General features: G+C 42.5%; 1 protein-coding gene across 13 annotated transcripts in view; it reads left to right on the forward strand.

Annotated features, from left to right (window-relative positions):
• Positions 1 to 17335, forward strand: part of Prrc1 (proline rich coiled-coil 1) — a 110313-nt gene that overhangs the window by 61965 nt on the left and 31013 nt on the right. For 11 of the 13 annotated variants that reach the window (XR_004117294.1, XR_004117290.1, XR_004117292.1 and 8 more), the window contains one exon: positions 6194 to 6266. Coding sequence is in view for 2 of the 13 variants with exons in the window: in XM_031365733.1 (XP_031221593.1) it covers positions 6194 to 6266 (73 nt within the window). In the remaining 11 variants the exon portion in view is untranslated. Of the gene's footprint in view, positions 1 to 6193; positions 6267 to 8383; positions 8570 to 17335 lie in introns of all 13 variants that reach the window. The other 2 variants (XR_004117298.1, XR_004117299.1) reach the window with 2 other exon arrangements.

The following is a 17335-nucleotide window of genomic DNA, read 5'->3' on the forward strand; positions in this document are numbered from 1 at the left end:
GGAGAGAGAAGGGAGGCAGGTAATTTGACACAAAGAGAATTCTGATTAAGAGCTTGGCATCTTCTGAAAGGGAATTTTGGCCATATGTATCTGGAGCAGTTGTTTACTATATTATATATGCACACATTTGTTTTTAATTACCTTGTCATGAACATAGAATAAAAAGCTCAAGGAAGAGAAAAGCATGTCTATAATTGCCCCTAAGATGCATATTAATCCCTGGAGATAAATATGAGACAAAAATTAGAGTGGGAAATGAAATTTCAGTGAGCCTGTCTATCGATGAAATAGGGTTTCCTTTTAAAAATAAAATTGAGCTGATTTTGTTGGACCGACTGTCAAGAACTCCAGATAGAAGCTCACCGTTATTCTTTATCTCAATGATGTAGGAGCCTCAGTGAAATAGTTCATCTAGATACATTGCTGAGAGTAATGAGAAAAGAAAGTTCTTAAAATATTATTTCCATACTTATTCTCAGTGAAAATAATTTACTGAGCTATCCGAATGTACCTTCTCAGTTAAGAAAGGAAAAGGAAACTCTTAGGTGGAGTCTTTCTATTTCTGTGGTAAAAACATCATGAACCAAAGGAATTTGGTGGTGGTGGTGGGGAGGGTTTAGTTGGCTTACAGTCTCTTACTGAGGGAAGGCAGTACAGGAATTCAGGTGCAAATTGAAACAGAGACCATGGCGAGCTACTCTTTGCTGGCTTGTTGCTCATGGCTTGCTCAGCCTGCTTTCTTAGATAACTGAGGGCCACCTGCCTAGGGGTGGCACCACCCATAGTGGACTAGGCCTTCCCACATCAATCATCAATCAAGAAAATGTCCTACAGACTTGCCTCAGCCTCTCTCTCTCTTTCTCTCTTTCTCTCTCTCTCTCTCTCTCTCTCTCTCTCTCTCTCTCTCTCTCTCTCTCTCTCTCTCTCTCTCTCATTCCTTTCTTATTTCCATCCTTCTTTTTCTTTTTTACTTCTGGAGTTTTGGGCCAATCATATGGAGTTATCTCCTCCACTGAGGTAACTTGTGTCAAGCTGACAAACAAAACTGACCAGCATAGAATAATGTCTAGAAGAGATGGCTAGACCTGGGCAAAGAATGTGTGTGTGTGTGTGTGTGTGTGTGTGTGTGTGTGTGTGTGTGAGAGAGAGAGAGAGAGAGAGAGAGAGAGAGAGAGAGAGAGAGAATTGTACATGCACATGGGAGTACACAGAAGTCAACTTAGGTGTTGTCCCTCAAGAAACACCTCCCTTGTTTTTTGAGACAACATCTCTCACTGGTCTAGAGCTCAATAATTAGGCTTGACTGACTGACCAGCAAGCTCAAGGACTCGCCTGTTGCTACTTTCCCAGTGACTTGTCAGGTGGATCTCAGGACCAAACCAACAGGTGATCTCTCCAGCCTGAGATTCATTTCAAAACAGATTTATTGGCAAGCTTAGATTTGTCAGATGTTTCCAAAGAACTTCAAAATGATTATAAAGTTTGTTTCAGTCCAACTGTAAGTACATTACAGAAAATGCTGAACTGTGGGAAAGAGGAGATGACTTAAAAAAAAGAGGTTAAACATATGAATGACAATCGGGTTTAATATTCCCCAAGGAATGGCCCAGCCCTACATGTAAGAACCAGAGAGGGGTGCGCTGTTTACCATTCGAGACACTCCCAGTATTAAAGATGTAGACTCTTACAAAGCACAGAATTACTTTAAAAAAATATTGGTTATCTGTATGCTCATGCACATGTCATTAGTATGTGTGGAGGTCAGGAGACACCTGTGTGATGCAGGTCCTCGCCTTCCTTTGCATGAGTTCCAGAGATGGAAATTGATTGTGAGGCTTATGGGACAAGTGCTTTACCCACTACAGCATCTCACTAGCCCCAGAGTACAGAACATCTTAGAATGTGTGAATGATGGGGAAGGCAAGAATGTGCATCCTCACTGGAGTGGATTATGTCTTCCGAAGAGTCTCTGCTGTCTCAGCTGAGCCCTCCCTCTTAGGATAAAGCATGAGGTGCCAACTGTGCAGTGTAAGGGGATTGCAGATGCCCCTGTACCAATCAGGAAACAGTCATGGCTTTTCTTCTCTCTTCTGTTTTCCCTCTCCTTCTTCCTCTCCTTCCCCTCTCTTGTCTCCTTCTCCCCCTCATAACAGCAGGGTCTGACTCTGTGTCTCTGTCTCTCACTCTTTTCTTCTTTCTCTCTTCTCTTCACACCCAACTCAACCTCCTCCTAGGTCTTTCTCCTTTTGTCAAGCGAAAGGAGCATCAAGTGGCCCCTGGACCAGTGTGACTTTGTGTCAGTCATGCACAGACAGGTTGGACTCTGTGGCTACATTTGACTGAAGTTGGCTGAGCACAGGGAGAAAAAAGTCCCTTTGCAGGCCAGAGTACAGAAGGGTTTGCGATTTGAACCAGTTTAGAGATGCGTTACTCTCAGCAATAACTGGACTCTGTCTGGAGTGTTGACTGGACAGATGTGATCCTGTTTGGAGGTATCTATGGTACTTTTTCTGCCACAGCTGGAAGCCTAGCATTCACTAAGATGAGGAAAGGGGATTCAGTAGGCAAAGGGAAAATGGCTTCTGGATCAGTTAATAAACTGGTTCCGAGACTTGAACACCCTTGGAAATCGTGAGGCTTGAGTTCCAAGGGAGAGTTTGAATGCCAGCAAGCAGCAGTTGCTTCTGCCTGTCTCAGGTTCTCCTTGAGACATTGTCAGCCAAGTGACAGCATAGTGTCTGGGACAGTTGGTAGCATCTCTAACAGTTATTCTGAGTCATTATATCACAGACAGATCCAATCCTACTGAGGACGCTCTTAGGCAGCTCCAGCCTCACAGATGGAATTCTACAATCAGCCTCCTTGCCCAGGCTAGAAGGGAGCAGGTCATTTCCCAGCAGTGGTGACTCTGGGGAAACAGGATGTAACGTGAGTCAGATTCCTGAAGGCATACAGACAGATAGACAGACAGACTGGCCTAGCCATTGTGACGTTCACTCTAGGCTTCTCAACTGTGGTGCGATCAACGGTTAACTACTTTGAACTTCAATTTTTTCATGTTTAAAAAAAAAAAAAAACAACCAAATAGTATGTACCTAATGTGGAGTTTTAATCCATGCTTAATTAAATTATGCAGGTAAATCATGGAAATTCATATGCTTCCTTCTTTCCAGTTCATCTACAAGAAGTATTCTTTTATTCTCAAACCTCTGGAACATCAACTCTTTTCTGTCCTGTCCTGTTTCCTTTCACTTCCTTGAGAAGATAGCTTAACAAATTAATTTGTGAGATGATAGACCTAAAAGCTAATTGCTTAGGCTGTAAATGACCTTTTTAGTGAAGAGTTTAGAAGACAGAAACCGGACTCAGCCTTGGACCTTTTCCACCTGGGTGGCCTCTAAGGAAACACTTGAGGGTGAAGGGTCATGCTATGTGCCTGCAGTGTGGGTGTCTGACTGACAGCCAGTGAGCAAGGGAACGGGCCAGCGTTTTGACTAGCGGCCTGCTCCATTCCCCTCTGTGCCTGGCACTAAACGGGGAGCTTTGGGATGGAACTGCTCTACATCCATCTTTGTAACATCTTGAGAGGCCAGGTATCCTCAGCAGAGGGACTCACACCGATCGACTTCAAAATAGTCTCTCTTCCCAAGCGTGCCCCCATGGAATAAGACATTGAAGCCATTCAAGGTATGGATAAAAAGTAAAAGATTTAAAAAAAAAAAAAAAAGGGGGATGAGCAAGTAAAAGATGAACACGTGGGAAAGAGAAGCTTCGGGAGTAAAAGATGAAACAAGTTACAGACTTAACGGTTGAGCTTGTCCTTGACCCACTTCATCTTCCCTGCCTGCTTGTTAAGTAAGACCCGTTTCTGTTCAATCAGCACGCAGCTGTGGTCCACAAATCTGCCAGGTGCTAAAACGGGTGAAAAGGGCTCAGACAGAAATGGGCATTCACGTCCTTTCACTTGGAACTGGCATTTTGGACGTGTTTGTGACGACTTAAACTTTAATTAATTGATTCCTTCAGAGTAAAATCAGCAGGTTCTCTTCCATGGGCTTTAGAAAGCTGATTTTTTTTTTCTCCTTTAGAACCTTGCAGTTGCCTAAATCCCTGGCCTGTGGAGAAGGCTATCATTAAATAGATGGCTTGTTTCCTAGGATAGTCTCTTCTCACAGATTCCATGTTGTTTAGCCCATTTACCCTAAAGAAGATGTGCTAAATCCTCCACAAAGGACTATTCTGTGGGGAAAGGAGACAGAACTAGAGGTGTCATACCCGGGCTATGGCTTCAACCTTTCGCCTTTTTCTTAGGGAAGATTCCGCTGCCTTCCGTCTGTCTCATCATGTTGAACTCCGGGGAATGATTTTAGTTTTGGTCTCTAAGCCTCAGCTCCCACTTGCTTTCAACCTCTCTCCAGAATCCCCAAGCTGAGTCTTTAAATCACATGCTAATTACGGAGGTCAGAGGTCAGCAGTAGGAGGCCAAGCAGCCTTGGTTGCTGGCAAGCACTTGCAGGTCTAGAGGGTGATATGAGTCTGTCGAGTTCAGTTTTTCCACGGGTGACTGGGATGCCTGCTAGGCAAGCAGATGTCCTAAAGTCAGAGTGAATCCCAGTATATAAATGTTACAAAGGGAAATATGGGAAAGAGGTATGCCTGTGTAATTTGTCCCCTGGTGTGTTGACCTGTATCCAATGGAGAGAGCTGAAGAGAGATGGCATAAAGCTTGTGGGTTCTTGTAGATGATGCACCATCAATTCAGGCTTCTGGATGTGATACTGATGGAAAATAACCTCCTTGGTGTGGCAACACTTGAAGTGCCATCTCTGAGACCCTCTAGTAGCCTTGTCAAAGGTAAGGTCCTGGCTAGGTAAGAGCTCACAATATCACATCTTTAGTGGCTACCATCTATGGTGGCCGACATTGCTCTATAGTTGGAAGCTTTGGAGGGGTCCACGAGAGAAGAAAGCTACCCTGTATACCTGTAATAGCTGTGACCACTGTGACTACTTAAGACATGTGAAGGTTCTTTTTTGAGAACTTCCAGAATCATCAAGCTATATTACCATGGCAGAGGAGTAAGAGTCCCTCCAGATCTAGGGAGACTAAATGAGACAAATTCTGTTTATTGACTTTAAGACTCGAACTACAGCTAGGTGAGGTGTGGTGGGAAATAAAGCCCGTGTGTATTGGAATAGTAGAATTATATTTGATTATTGAGGGAGAATATGTTTGAGCATGTTGGATTGCTAGGAATCATGTGACGAGGACCCTGGGGCTAAGTAATAGGTGATTTATTGCAGCCCTGGCCCTTCCCTTGGTTTGAGGAGCCTGAATTGTCAGCCCCAGGGCTCATTTACTGGTTTCTACCTATCCCCACGACACTAGAAGTGCTGTGTTGTACATTCAGTTTCCTAAGAGACTAAACTGATTTGGATTCAGGAAGAAGTGGGGTGTAGAAGGGGTGTGTGGTGGTGGTGGTGGTGGTGGTGGTGGTGGTGGTGGTGGTGGTGGTGGCACAATTCTTAGCATTAAGAGTTGTCTAGGGATGGTCACTGAGTTTGTATGTGTAGCTATGACTTTGTGTCTCAAGAGAGTTGTAGGGCCAAGAACAATCTTTTTTTAAATTTAAGTGTATCAATCATCTTAGTTGTACAAGGTCATGTGGTACAGTGTGATCATTTGCCACAGGTGTACAATGTATGTTAATCAAATTGGGATAGTAACCACTTTCGTCTCAACTTTTCTTCATTAACATATGGTAATCATGTGCATTTATGACAAAAACCAAATTTAACTGAAAGAGCCAGTGCTGCTCTCCCTTAAATAGGGTTACTATTGGCAAACCTGCTGTGGCCGTGGAGGCATGGCTTTATGGTTATACCGATCAGGAAGGCTGGCCAAGGAGGATGTTCCATTCGCTCTAATGGAAAATATGGCCATCAAATCAAAAATATGGCCCTTCAACTCAGTACACACATCTGAATTTGGGGATTTCTTTTAGGATGGAGGACCTCCAGGAAGGGAAAAATATTTTCCTTCCACACATGGACTGATGGCTGGAAGAATCATAACCTCAGAAAGGATGGTGCTTCACCATGCTTTCTAGGCTGGCGAAGTAGGACAAGGCAATTCCTTACTTTGTTGTGTAGCTAACAGGTGTGAACTCTCATTTGCTTCTGCTTTTCCGCAGTGCTGGAAACAATGGATCCTGCTGGTAGATGGACTCAGCCGAAGACCCAGAAGAGGCTGTGAGCACAGCATAGGTGAGTGGGGCAAAGCTTGGGGTTCCACTCCATGAATTCATTGTGAAATGCCTGAAGTAGAAGGCAGGTCCTGGCATGCCAAATAAAAGTGTCCCGTTGTTTAAAACACTGAGTTGCACCCCTGGCATCCGCTGTCAGGTGTGATCTCTGAATTTGTTCTTTTCACAGACCCATTATGAGACATAATGACTCATGTCTATCAGATGACTCAGAGTCAAATGAGAGAGGAAGCCCCCACTTCCAGGAAAATAGAACCAAGCATGTCATTGTCTCCTGAGTTTTGCTGTTAAAACCTTCCTGAGGTAGTTTAAGTAAATAGTCGCTTAAATTATGCTGCATACTCAGGACCAAGTTTTAGAGATAGTATGTATCCTTCTTTCAAGTGTTTGATGATGGATGCAGACCTATACAACAATGGTTTAAAAAAAAAACAAAACAAAAACCAAAACAACTCGACATCGTCTTCTGAAACTTTGTGTTAGCTGACTCCCAAGACCAAATCATATTTTGATAGGGACAAATTCATTATATCTATTGAGTTTCAGAACAAGCAAATATCGATAACTAATTTTGTAGACTTTGTTCATGTCATTGGAGGAATCGATGCAAAGGTCAATATATCTGTGCTGGCTAGTTTGTGCCAACTTGACTCCAGTTAGAGGTGTCTGGGAGGAGGGAACCTCAATTGAGAAAAACGCCTCCCTTAGATCCAGCTATAAAGCATTTTCTTAGGGATTGTTGGAGGAGGGCCCAGCTTGTGGTGGGTTGTATTATCTCTGGGCTGATGGCTCTGAGTTGTATAAGAAACCAAGCTGTGCAAGCTATGCTGAGAAAGCCCGGAGGCAGCACTCCTCCAAGGCCTCAGCGCTGGCTTCTGCCTCCAGGTTTCCGCCCTTTTTGAGTTTCTGTTCTGGCCTCCTTCAATGACGAACAGCAACATGGAAGTATAAGCCAAAGAAACCCAAGTTTCTTCCCAACTTGCTTTGGGTCCTGATATTTTGTTGCTGTAACAGGAATCCTGACTAGACAGTGTCTTTATTATTTCTGCCTCCTGTGAAAACCAGGAAATGATAGTGTTTCAGAATCTAAGGATGCCATGGTCCCCACTGAAGTTAAGATCTGACTCATGTTAACCTTAGTTAAGGCTACTGGGAAAGGTTACTAAGTGGAACTTTGAGTGCAGGAGGTTATATGGGAAGGAGTAAAGATCCTCCATCCTAGTAAAGGAAGATGCTGGGTGGGATGCAGTTACATCCAAGTCTCTTCAGCCTGTCCAACAATGATCTCTGGGTCTGCAACAATCCCTCTGCTCAATCTGAATTTGGCCAATGTGATAGATAATCTCCATAGTCAATTTAATTGGTTTTGGAATGAACTAAAAGACTGATCTCTGAGCTGTTCTGGGAGGGCATCCCCAAGAAAGATCTTTTTTTTAGCAAAGGATCCTCCTTTGCTAGAGTGGGCAGCATCTTTAGGGTATGGCCCATGTATTAAAAGGGCTTGGCATTTATCAACCTAGTCTCAGATGTCCTACTATATCACACTGCCAATATTCTGCTCCCAACATTGTGTCTGGCAGGGCCATCTCCGTTTCAAAGTAAATAAAGAGCTGCACAGCTTAGGGAGAAGTGACAAGTTCCATAAGAACTTCTATAATGGGGCCGTTATGACAGTACAAAATCTAAACATTTGATGATAGTCATAAATCCACCGAAAAGACATAAAAATAATGGCAAAGGGAAAACATTTTGATTCTTTTCATCAAGCATTGTGCACATACCCTAGCTTTAGCTGTTATCGCATCAGAGTACTGGTGACTATTGCAAAGTTTATTCCCCAATGGAATTTATTTCCACTCAGGAAACCCAGGGACCAAGTTTTGGAGGCAGAGGAAATAACAGCTTTATTACTTTAAGATGAGAGAAGGCCTAAGGTTGGAGACTGGAGTGGGCATTTCATAGAACCTTTGGGTTCTTTCCTTTTGCCTCTTGGTTCTATTTAGAAACCAACTCCCTTGTCTTTACCATTTCTCCACACGATGTTGTCTAGGAACAAGAAGTTAGCATTTCAGCTTTCTCTTCCCTTGTTTGCCCATGTCCCTCTTCCTTTGTTCCAAGTGTCTTATGTGTTTCTTTGGAGCGGTGGCATCGCAGGATATCATGGTAGAGGAAGACTGGCCAAAGACCAGTAGCATCATGGGCTGAGGACAAAGCCTTCAACATAGGGCTTTTGGTGGAAATTTGAAATCTAAATGGATCTCAAACCCTGGATACATAAGTTCATCCCAGAATGTTCCATCAGAGGTGAGAAACTAATATAGATATGAAACCCAGCACTTTTACTTTAGTGAAGTATTACATGGGACTATAGAAAATATCAGTCTAACAATTATTCTTATGTCACAAAAGCCAGCTGAATATATTCTAGCTTTTGTATATTATCTGCCTACACATTTATATCCCAGAACACACAGAAATCAATAGTCAATCCTCTTTTACTTGAAGCAGAATTGGGACATGATGAAAAGAATATGGAAGTCTTCCAACACCTGAGCCCTCAGCTGTGGACCCAGAGGCACTGCTATCTCCTTTCTCTTCCTTGGCCAAGAAATATTGAATCCCTGGAAATGTGTGCCTGAAACTCAGCTCAAAACTGGCTTTAACTTTTATATCAGGCAGACTGTGTTAGCTCTGAATAGAACAGACCTTTGGATTAGTTTTGTCAAGACTAATAGTTTTACATCTCTGAAGTTTATTCCATGTCCCCCAGGAGGCAAACACTGACACCTCCATCTCATGAAATATGGGAAAGCAAGAGCCCCCATTAAGCCTTTGGGTTTTGCTCTTAGATGATGGAATCCAGACACTTTTAGCATCCTTGTCATTTCTAATCTCTCTCAATGCTACTCTAAAGGACTGAGATGACCAATTCCCCTCCCCCCTCCCCCCATTTTGACAATAATGTGGCAGCAAATCTGCAGTGTGCATTTACTTGGAGGCCAACAAAGGATTAGTTTTAGATTGGGGGGGCATCAAAACACGGTTTTCAAAAAAAAAAAAAAGCATCAGAATTGTTTTCCTGTAGCTATAGTTTGGTTCAGCTTCAGTCTGTTTCTATCAAATGAACAATTTACAATTTAAATGATAACAAATGGGGCTTCGGTTTCTTTTATGATGCAGAACACTTTTTAAGAGATGCTTGGCGGTATAATCAATGCGTTTTCACAACTTAAAGCACAGAGCGTTTGATGGAAAACGGCTGTTCCAGAACGACATTGTATTCTACGGCTTTCATCCAAAGTGAATGTCTTTAAAGGGAACTTCTAAAAGCGGTGATTAAAACTTCAAAGAGATAACGTTAAAGTAGCAAAATGATGAATATCTGCATATTTCCAAACTGTATTCCGAATTTGAAAGTGTTAAGAGCAAAGAAATGTTGCACAGATTTTACATATTTTACCTTTAAGAGGGATGCTTTTCAGCTTACCATCTTATTGAAGTTAGGGGATCACTGTGAAGATATGCCTGAATATTTATTTGAACAGCTTCAGACTATTCTCAGTTCTCCATCCACAAGCCCCAAAGTGTGTGTGTGTGTGTGTGTGTGTGTGTGTGTGTGTGTGTGTGTGTGTGTTGGGGGGTGGCACTCTGGTTAGAGTTGGTATGTTGTTTTTTACAGAACTTGAATGTACAATAAAGCACGAGTCTTGGGAATCTTTTAAATCTGGGACTATTAGTAGCAGTGTTAATACGTGTTTTGAACGCTCCCTGTAGTATATTAAAGAGTCTAGCGGGAGAGAAAACAGAAAAGGGGAAAGGGGAAGGAGAAAGAAAACAGATGAGGGAGGAGGACAGGACGATGGTCAGGACCCGACAGAAGCTCATGTTTCTGATCCTTGTATCCCGGCTATCCGTAGCAGCAATGGTTATCGTGTCTCAGAAGCCCGAGGTTCTCTCTTGGACTCTCTAACCCGTTCCATCTTCTCCATGTCACCGTCACCAGTTTTTCTTCCTTTACTGTTCTCCTTCCTGATTTTCCCACGATACCGCTGGAGCGCTCCAGTACAGGAAACACATTTATTTTCCACCTCAAGAATTGACTTCTCTGTTTCCTCAAAACACTCACAAAACTCAGGTTGGGCCACTCATGGCTTCCAGTATGCATGTGGGCAGAAGGCAGCAGAATCCCAGCTTCCCTTTGTCACCACAAAGGAGTCCTTACTTCTCCATGTTGTGTGAAGTCCTTAAAATGCCATGTTCAACCTTTTTATTTTCATTATTTTTTCACTGTTCTGTATTAATCAAGAATGCATCATAGCCTTTTATCTGCGCGTGCTCTGACACTCGGAGACTGTCTTGGGAGCACTAGGGAAAGTCCACAAAGCCAACGTTTTGTCTTTTTAACTTGTGTTTTGCCATATTTCAATAACCCTTCACTACTAGTCATCATTTATTATGGCTATAATTGTGGATGGTAAGTTACCTAGAATTCCCTGGTCCTATTTCACTCTTACTATCTCTTTTTTGATTATACTTGTTATAATAAAAAATACTGGGAAATATTGGGGCAGGAATAAAGAAAAAGATAGGTCAAGAGATTTAGGTATATAGATTTAGAAGTATTCACGGTATTAGTGAAATAAAGAAAAAGATAGGTGGAGAGATTTAGATATATAGATTTAGAAGTATTCATGGTGTTAGTGAATAGTGGTTATGAAGTGCCAGGGAGAGCCATGAGCCAGACAATGGAGGGAAAACGTCTTTTCATGCCCCAGTAGCCCTCATTCTTCTCAGTGATGACCTCAGAATGTGAGTGTCTTCCTTGTGCTTGCTGTCTGGACCTGCCTTTCTTCTCCCAGGAGATCTTGCCTCTAGCCTCCCTGAGAAAGGGGGCAGCCAGTTGCCATCTATCTCCATGTTTCATATTCATTTTTAAAATTCACTTCCTTCCTCCTATTTCTGTCCCTAAGATAGCGATGGAGCGCTCCTACGGACTAGAATCCCTTTCTAGGACTCAACCCTATTGTCTTGCTTTCTAGAACTTTCTCTAAAACTACACTGCCCTCACTCCCAGTTTTCTCAATTTGGTTGTCATTGTTTTTGGCTCATAAATGGAGTCAGCTCACTCTTGTTATTTGACAGCCTCCTCTCTGCTTCCCTCCCCGGAGTCACATGTGTTGAATGGATAGGTGTCAAATTCTCCATTTCAACCTTCGGTGGTCTGGTTTCTACTTCTGCTGTCTTTTCTAAACCCGCATTGGTGGCTATTGCATCGCTCCAAACAGTGGACTTTTAAGGACTTCATACCCCCTTGTTGTGCATGGTGAGTTGACTCCTTCCTTGTTAAACTTTGTTTTTTCCTAACTTCTCTGACCATGCACCCTGGTTTTTCTTTTATCCCCCTATCCACTTCTTCATAGTCTTCTTTATAGACTGATTTTTTTTTTCCTCCACTTTTTGGCTCATGTCTCTCCCAGGCCCCTTATAAATACTATTCACTAACACTGTGAATACTTCTAAATCTACATGTCTAAATCTCTAGGCCTGTCTTTTTCTTGAGGTTTGGAAATCATGGCTGACAGCTTGGTAAGCATCTCTATGTGGCTGCCATTCGAGCAATCCAAATGTCGCTCACGCAGGAGTAAAGTACACTTGCTTCCCATCTTAAATTGTCCCATGCTAGCTCCATCTCTAGCATCTTCGACTGGATAGATGTTATTACTATTTATATGACCACAGTAGGTATTTCATTTCACCTCCCGGTCTAGAGACCAAACACATTGCCATCTTTCAGATGTCTCTCAAGCTGTCGTCATTACTGTTGCTTTGGCTCGGATTCCCCGCATCTGTCTCCCTTTACTCCCGCTTGCCATTGTGTTGCTCCTGGGTATTGGGAGTGCTCATCGGGAGACACCCAAACTTGTCTCTCCCTCACATTTTTGTACAAATTCCCATCGTTTAAAGGGTCATTATCTTGCACGGGAGTCACCAGTTGCAGGCGGTAGGCCAGGTACTTAACTGTGGAGAGTCCAGTTCCATATCTTGAGAATCACATCTGGATATATTGGGTTACTAAAAAGACTATTAATGTGAATATCATATTTTCACTTCTTCATTTTTTTTTAAAGGAAGCTGTTTGAAAATTCACAATGGTCCCCATGTCTTCAATTATCCTTCTGTCTTTCTATCATGATGTTGGGACAGGGTCTCAGTCCCATGGCCTCTGCATTAGCTCCTGTCTTGAGTTCCTGTAAACTAAAATCCTTGTAAAACCTTTCCTCTCCAAGTTGCTTTTTGCCATTATGTTTTTATCACAACAATAACTAGGATAGTTCTTACGATGTCAATAGTCTCTCTCTCTCTCTCTCTCTCTCTCTCTCTCTCACACACACACACACACACACACACACACAAAGAGAGGCAGAGAGAGAGACAGACAGATCAGAGAGACAGAGAGAGGAGGGAGAGACAGAAAGAGAGAGGAAGAGAGGAAGGGTGAGAGGGGAGAGAGAAAACATGGTCATGATTACTCAGGAGATCATCATGGCACATCTATGTGTTTTATTTTTAATACTGAAGAAAAAAGTCCTCAAGGAGCTAGGTGATAAGCCCGGGGCCAGCAGCTGTCAGCATAGAGAGCTCTGCTTGGCCATTCCTATCTTCACCTTCCAGAAGCAGGCATTTCTCCACAGTTAACAGTGACCTTGGAGCCCAGGCTTCTCCCTGTTTTATTTACAGAAGCATGCCTAAGATTTTCCTGAGAAGTGACCTTCAGTGTGGTCTCTCGAAGGAAGCTGGTAGGTGGATCTGTTCTGTTATGAGCCCATCCTCTCTGCTCTGAAATTTGTCACTTTGGTCATTTTCCTCTTCAGACAGTGACAGTTCCCTGGAGATTTTTCTCTCCACATCAGCTATTGACCTTTCTCTGAGAGGTTATTTCTCATTTCTCTGCCAGATTTCTGCGTGGCCCTTTTTCTCTTGCAAGCTTTAAGGGTGAGCATTTTCTTGTGTGAGCTCTGATGCCTCTGGCTGTATTTTACTCCGAGGCCAAGTGTCCCTTGTGAAAGAGGAAGGTACAGCCAGGATGAGATAAAATAATAGCCTGCTAGGATGTCCTGTGCGCTCTTGAATTAATTCTAAGATTCGTGTTTTTGTATTTCAAGTCTTGCACAAGTTTAACCTTTTAGGATTTCTCTTTCTGTTTTGTAAGCACTTCTACTAAATCGGAAGAAATACATCTACTGCACCTCAATTCCTGCAGAAATGCCAGTTGACATTCAGTGTCCCCCATATCCAGTGTCCTTCCCTTTTGTGGGTGCCTTGGAAGTGTTCTACATTAATTGATACTCAACACTATGTAGTGTTTATGGTTTATCCTTTAGTTTTAAAGAGCACTGACATTATTGGATAGGAAATTAAGGAAGAGTCTTGGTAATGATGTTATAAAAATAAGAAGGGAAAATAGTGTAGAAGAAAGTTTGAATCTGAAGTTTAGACTTGACCTTGAAGTTTTAATGCTCGGGGCCATCATTTACCAAGTTTCAATTTCCGTGATTGTTTCAGATGTCATTCGAGTACCCAATTCAGCCCAAAGCAAATAGCAAAACATATATCTGATATAGGAAATAAATAAAACGAATGCCTAAGTAGGGAGATAGGGAAGGTGAATGAATTAAATTCTTGGTTTTTTTTTTCTCTTTCTTGTTTTAGAAATTTCTATACAAACTGAGGAAAGAAATAAAAAAGAGGAATCCTGGAAATTAAAATAGCACCCAGAAGGTGCTGGAGAGATGGCTCAGTAGTTAGGAACAATTTCTTCTCTTGCAGAAGACCAGGGTTTAGTTGCCAAAACCCACATTAGGCTGGTCACAACCACCTGGAACTCTAGCTGCACCCATGAAATGCACATAGATCCATACAGGCATACACACACATAGACACAGAAACAAATAAAACCCCCAAATAAATAAAGATAAGACATTTTGAGAAGCCTACTGATTTTTTTTCTTTTTCTTTCTTTTTTTAAAGATTTATTTATTTATTGTTATACATAAGTACAGTGTAGCTGTCTTCAGATGCACCGGAAGAGGGCATCAGATCTCATTACAGATGGTTGTGAGCCACCATGTGGTTGCTGGGATTTGAACTCAGGACCTTTGTTAAAGCAGTCAGTGCTCTTACCCGCTGAGCCATCTTGCCAGCCCCAGAAGCCTACTGATTTAAAAACTGGTAGCAAAATGAATAAATCTTTTTTTTTTTAATTATTTAATTTTGTTTTTGTTTTTGTTTTTTGAGACAGGGTTTCTCTGAGTAGCCCTGGCTGTCCTAGAACTCACTGTGTAGACCAGGCTAGCCTCAAACTTAGAAATCCACCTGCCTCTGTCTCCCAAGTGCTGGGATTAAAGGTGTGCACCACCACCGCCCAGTGTTCCATGGACCCTGGAAGGCTGTGTTGCTTTACATGTAAACAGCAAGTTGAAAATAGTCTACATTCTTTAACTGCATTTTTATTCTGAAATATTATGTCAAAGTTGCCATCATATTCCTTTTCAGATTACTTGAGAAAGTCAGTCCCTCTATCAACATCGATGTGGTTTTATTATAGAATGACTATACTTTGATAAGTATGATGAAGTACTCAAGCTAAGATAGGTTCTGAACTCCATACCTGTTCTAAGAATGAGACACACTTATCCTGAAGCAAAGTGCTACCATCTTTGGTCTGTTCTTTGTGAGGCAAGCTCAGTAAGTGTATGAGCATCCTCTTGATCCTGTACAAATCACCAGAAACAGTGGTTAAGACACCTCGAGTTTGTGCTCTTACTGTTTGGGATCCGAGGAGAAAGGAATCAGTCTATTGGTTAAAGCTCAGGGTACCAGCCAGGCTGCTGCTCCTGCCTGAGGCTGTGAGGGTGGGGCAGATCCCCCTTGTTTTCCAGCTTCTAGAGCTGCCTGCTTCCTGGGGGAGTTGGCCTCATAGGCGTCCTCTCTCCTATCTCTCCCCTGAGTCAATCTTCACTTCTGTTTCTTTGACTTCTCCTCTGTCCCTGTAAAGATCTTCATGATGGCCATCCATTTTAAGTTAATCTGATCTTCAGAGACCCATTTGTCATGTAAGGTAACATTCACAGGGTCTACAGATTAGCGTGTGAGCCTCTGCAGGCAAAAATATAAAAGCTATGCTTTTTTTTTTAATTTTAAAACAAGCTGTCACTTGTAAGTATGTCCAACTCCAAACCACATGCAATGCAGGGGAGCTAAGAATGCCTCCCAACACAAAATTATAAACTCAAAACATGCGCTCTTTAAAATGCATTTATTTTATTTTTATTTATTATTTGTGACCCAATTGTATATTCTCCAGTGTGAAGTTTGTAGGTAACAACTTGTTGTCCTGATGTTAAAAATGTGGGCAGGCCCACTAGAGCTACCAGATTCCATGTTCATACATGAGGAAGGGGGTTTGAGGGAGAAAGTTTAAGTTGGAGCCACTGCTGTAATTCACCTCATTTCAAAGTGGTCTCTGTCCAAATGGTTTATTTATGGAGTTTGGAGCTGGGACTTTGGCTTTTAAACTTATACTACTGTTTGTAAGAGAGGATGAGGGCAGAGAAGTCTAGATGCTGTGGCATAAATCTTAGGAGAGTTTTACCTCTTCTGGACTTATTCCCAGCGAAAACAACATTTTCCGTTTATAGTCTGTGCCATTTTGAAAATGACTTGTCAAGGTTTCTTGAGGCTAGTCAATGAATTTCAAATATTCTTACGGGTTCACTAGATTAATTTTATGCCCACCTTTTCAAACATATTAAATCAAGATGAAGATGGTTCAATTCTTACTTGGACCCACTTTCTAGGCTGATGTTCTATACTAAGAGAAGGAAAAAGGGAAGGATTCAAGAAAAGGCCGAGGGGAATAAAGGACTTGCAGAAACTCAGGCAAACACTAGTTTTGTAAAGAGCAAAGGAGGGAGCATGGCTGTGGGCCACTCACTCTGTGTCCCAGACAATGCATCGATGATGACACCAACCCCTACTGAAGAGGTGGAATTGATGATACGGCCCCTTCGTCTGCAATGTTCTCTGAGCCTTGGGTTCGAGGAGGTTGCTATAGATGAATTACCCACAGACGAACACTCAGTTATGTAGACTTAGCATTTTGACCAGTTCTAAATCTCTGTATTCACCACAAAAAAAAAAAAGGATCTTCCCTGACCAAAATTGACAGCAACGCAAATCTATGGGCATAAACGTATTTAGAAGGTGTTTTGACAATGTGGTTACTTAGCAAGACAGTAACAGTAGATACAAGGTTGATTTTTGCAGTCTAGGGGTGACACCAGAGAGCTCCAAGAAGTACAGTCAACCACCACTGGCTCCAGAAAGCTCCAAGTTGTACCTGCCTAGGTTTTTCTTTTCTTTCTTTCTTTTTTTTGTTTAATTGATATTTTCTTTATTTATATTTCAAATGATATCCCCTTTCCTGATTTCCTCTCCAAACAAAACAAAACAAACCCCTATTCCCTCTCCCTTCCCCCTGCTCACCACCCCATCCTCTCCTGCTTCCTGGCCCTGGCGTTCCCCTACACTGGCGCATAGAACCTTCACAGGGCCAAGGGCCTCTCCTCCCACTGATGACTGACTAGGCCATCCTCTGCTACATATGCGGCTGGAGCCATGGGTCCCGCCATGTGTACTCTTTGGTGGGTGGTTTAGTCCCTGGAGGCTCTGAGGGTACCTGCTCATTGAACCCTCTCCTACTAGACTTTGGTTCCACTTCTGTGCTCCTGACCGGCTTTCCCTCCACAGCCTGACTATGGAGTCACAACAGGTAACCCCGTGACATCTTCAGAATAAGGTCCCAGACGAGGACAGTATTTGCTCATTAAGCTGCCAGAGATGCCGCCCCCCACCCCCACCCAACACACAGAGATGGTTCTCATCATGTTTTCTGTCACAATTAGATTAGCCTTGGGAAGTTCCCTTGGAAGCGTCTTAATTCCCAGTAAATATGTCAACATTTCATCCTTATAAATCATCTTCAGACTAGTTATTAAATTCACTCATAAA

Source organism: Mastomys coucha, unplaced genomic scaffold, assembly GCF_008632895.1.
Source record: "Mastomys coucha isolate ucsf_1 unplaced genomic scaffold, UCSF_Mcou_1 pScaffold13, whole genome shotgun sequence".
In the NCBI taxonomy this organism is placed as follows: Eukaryota; Metazoa; Chordata; class Mammalia; order Rodentia; family Muridae; genus Mastomys; species Mastomys coucha.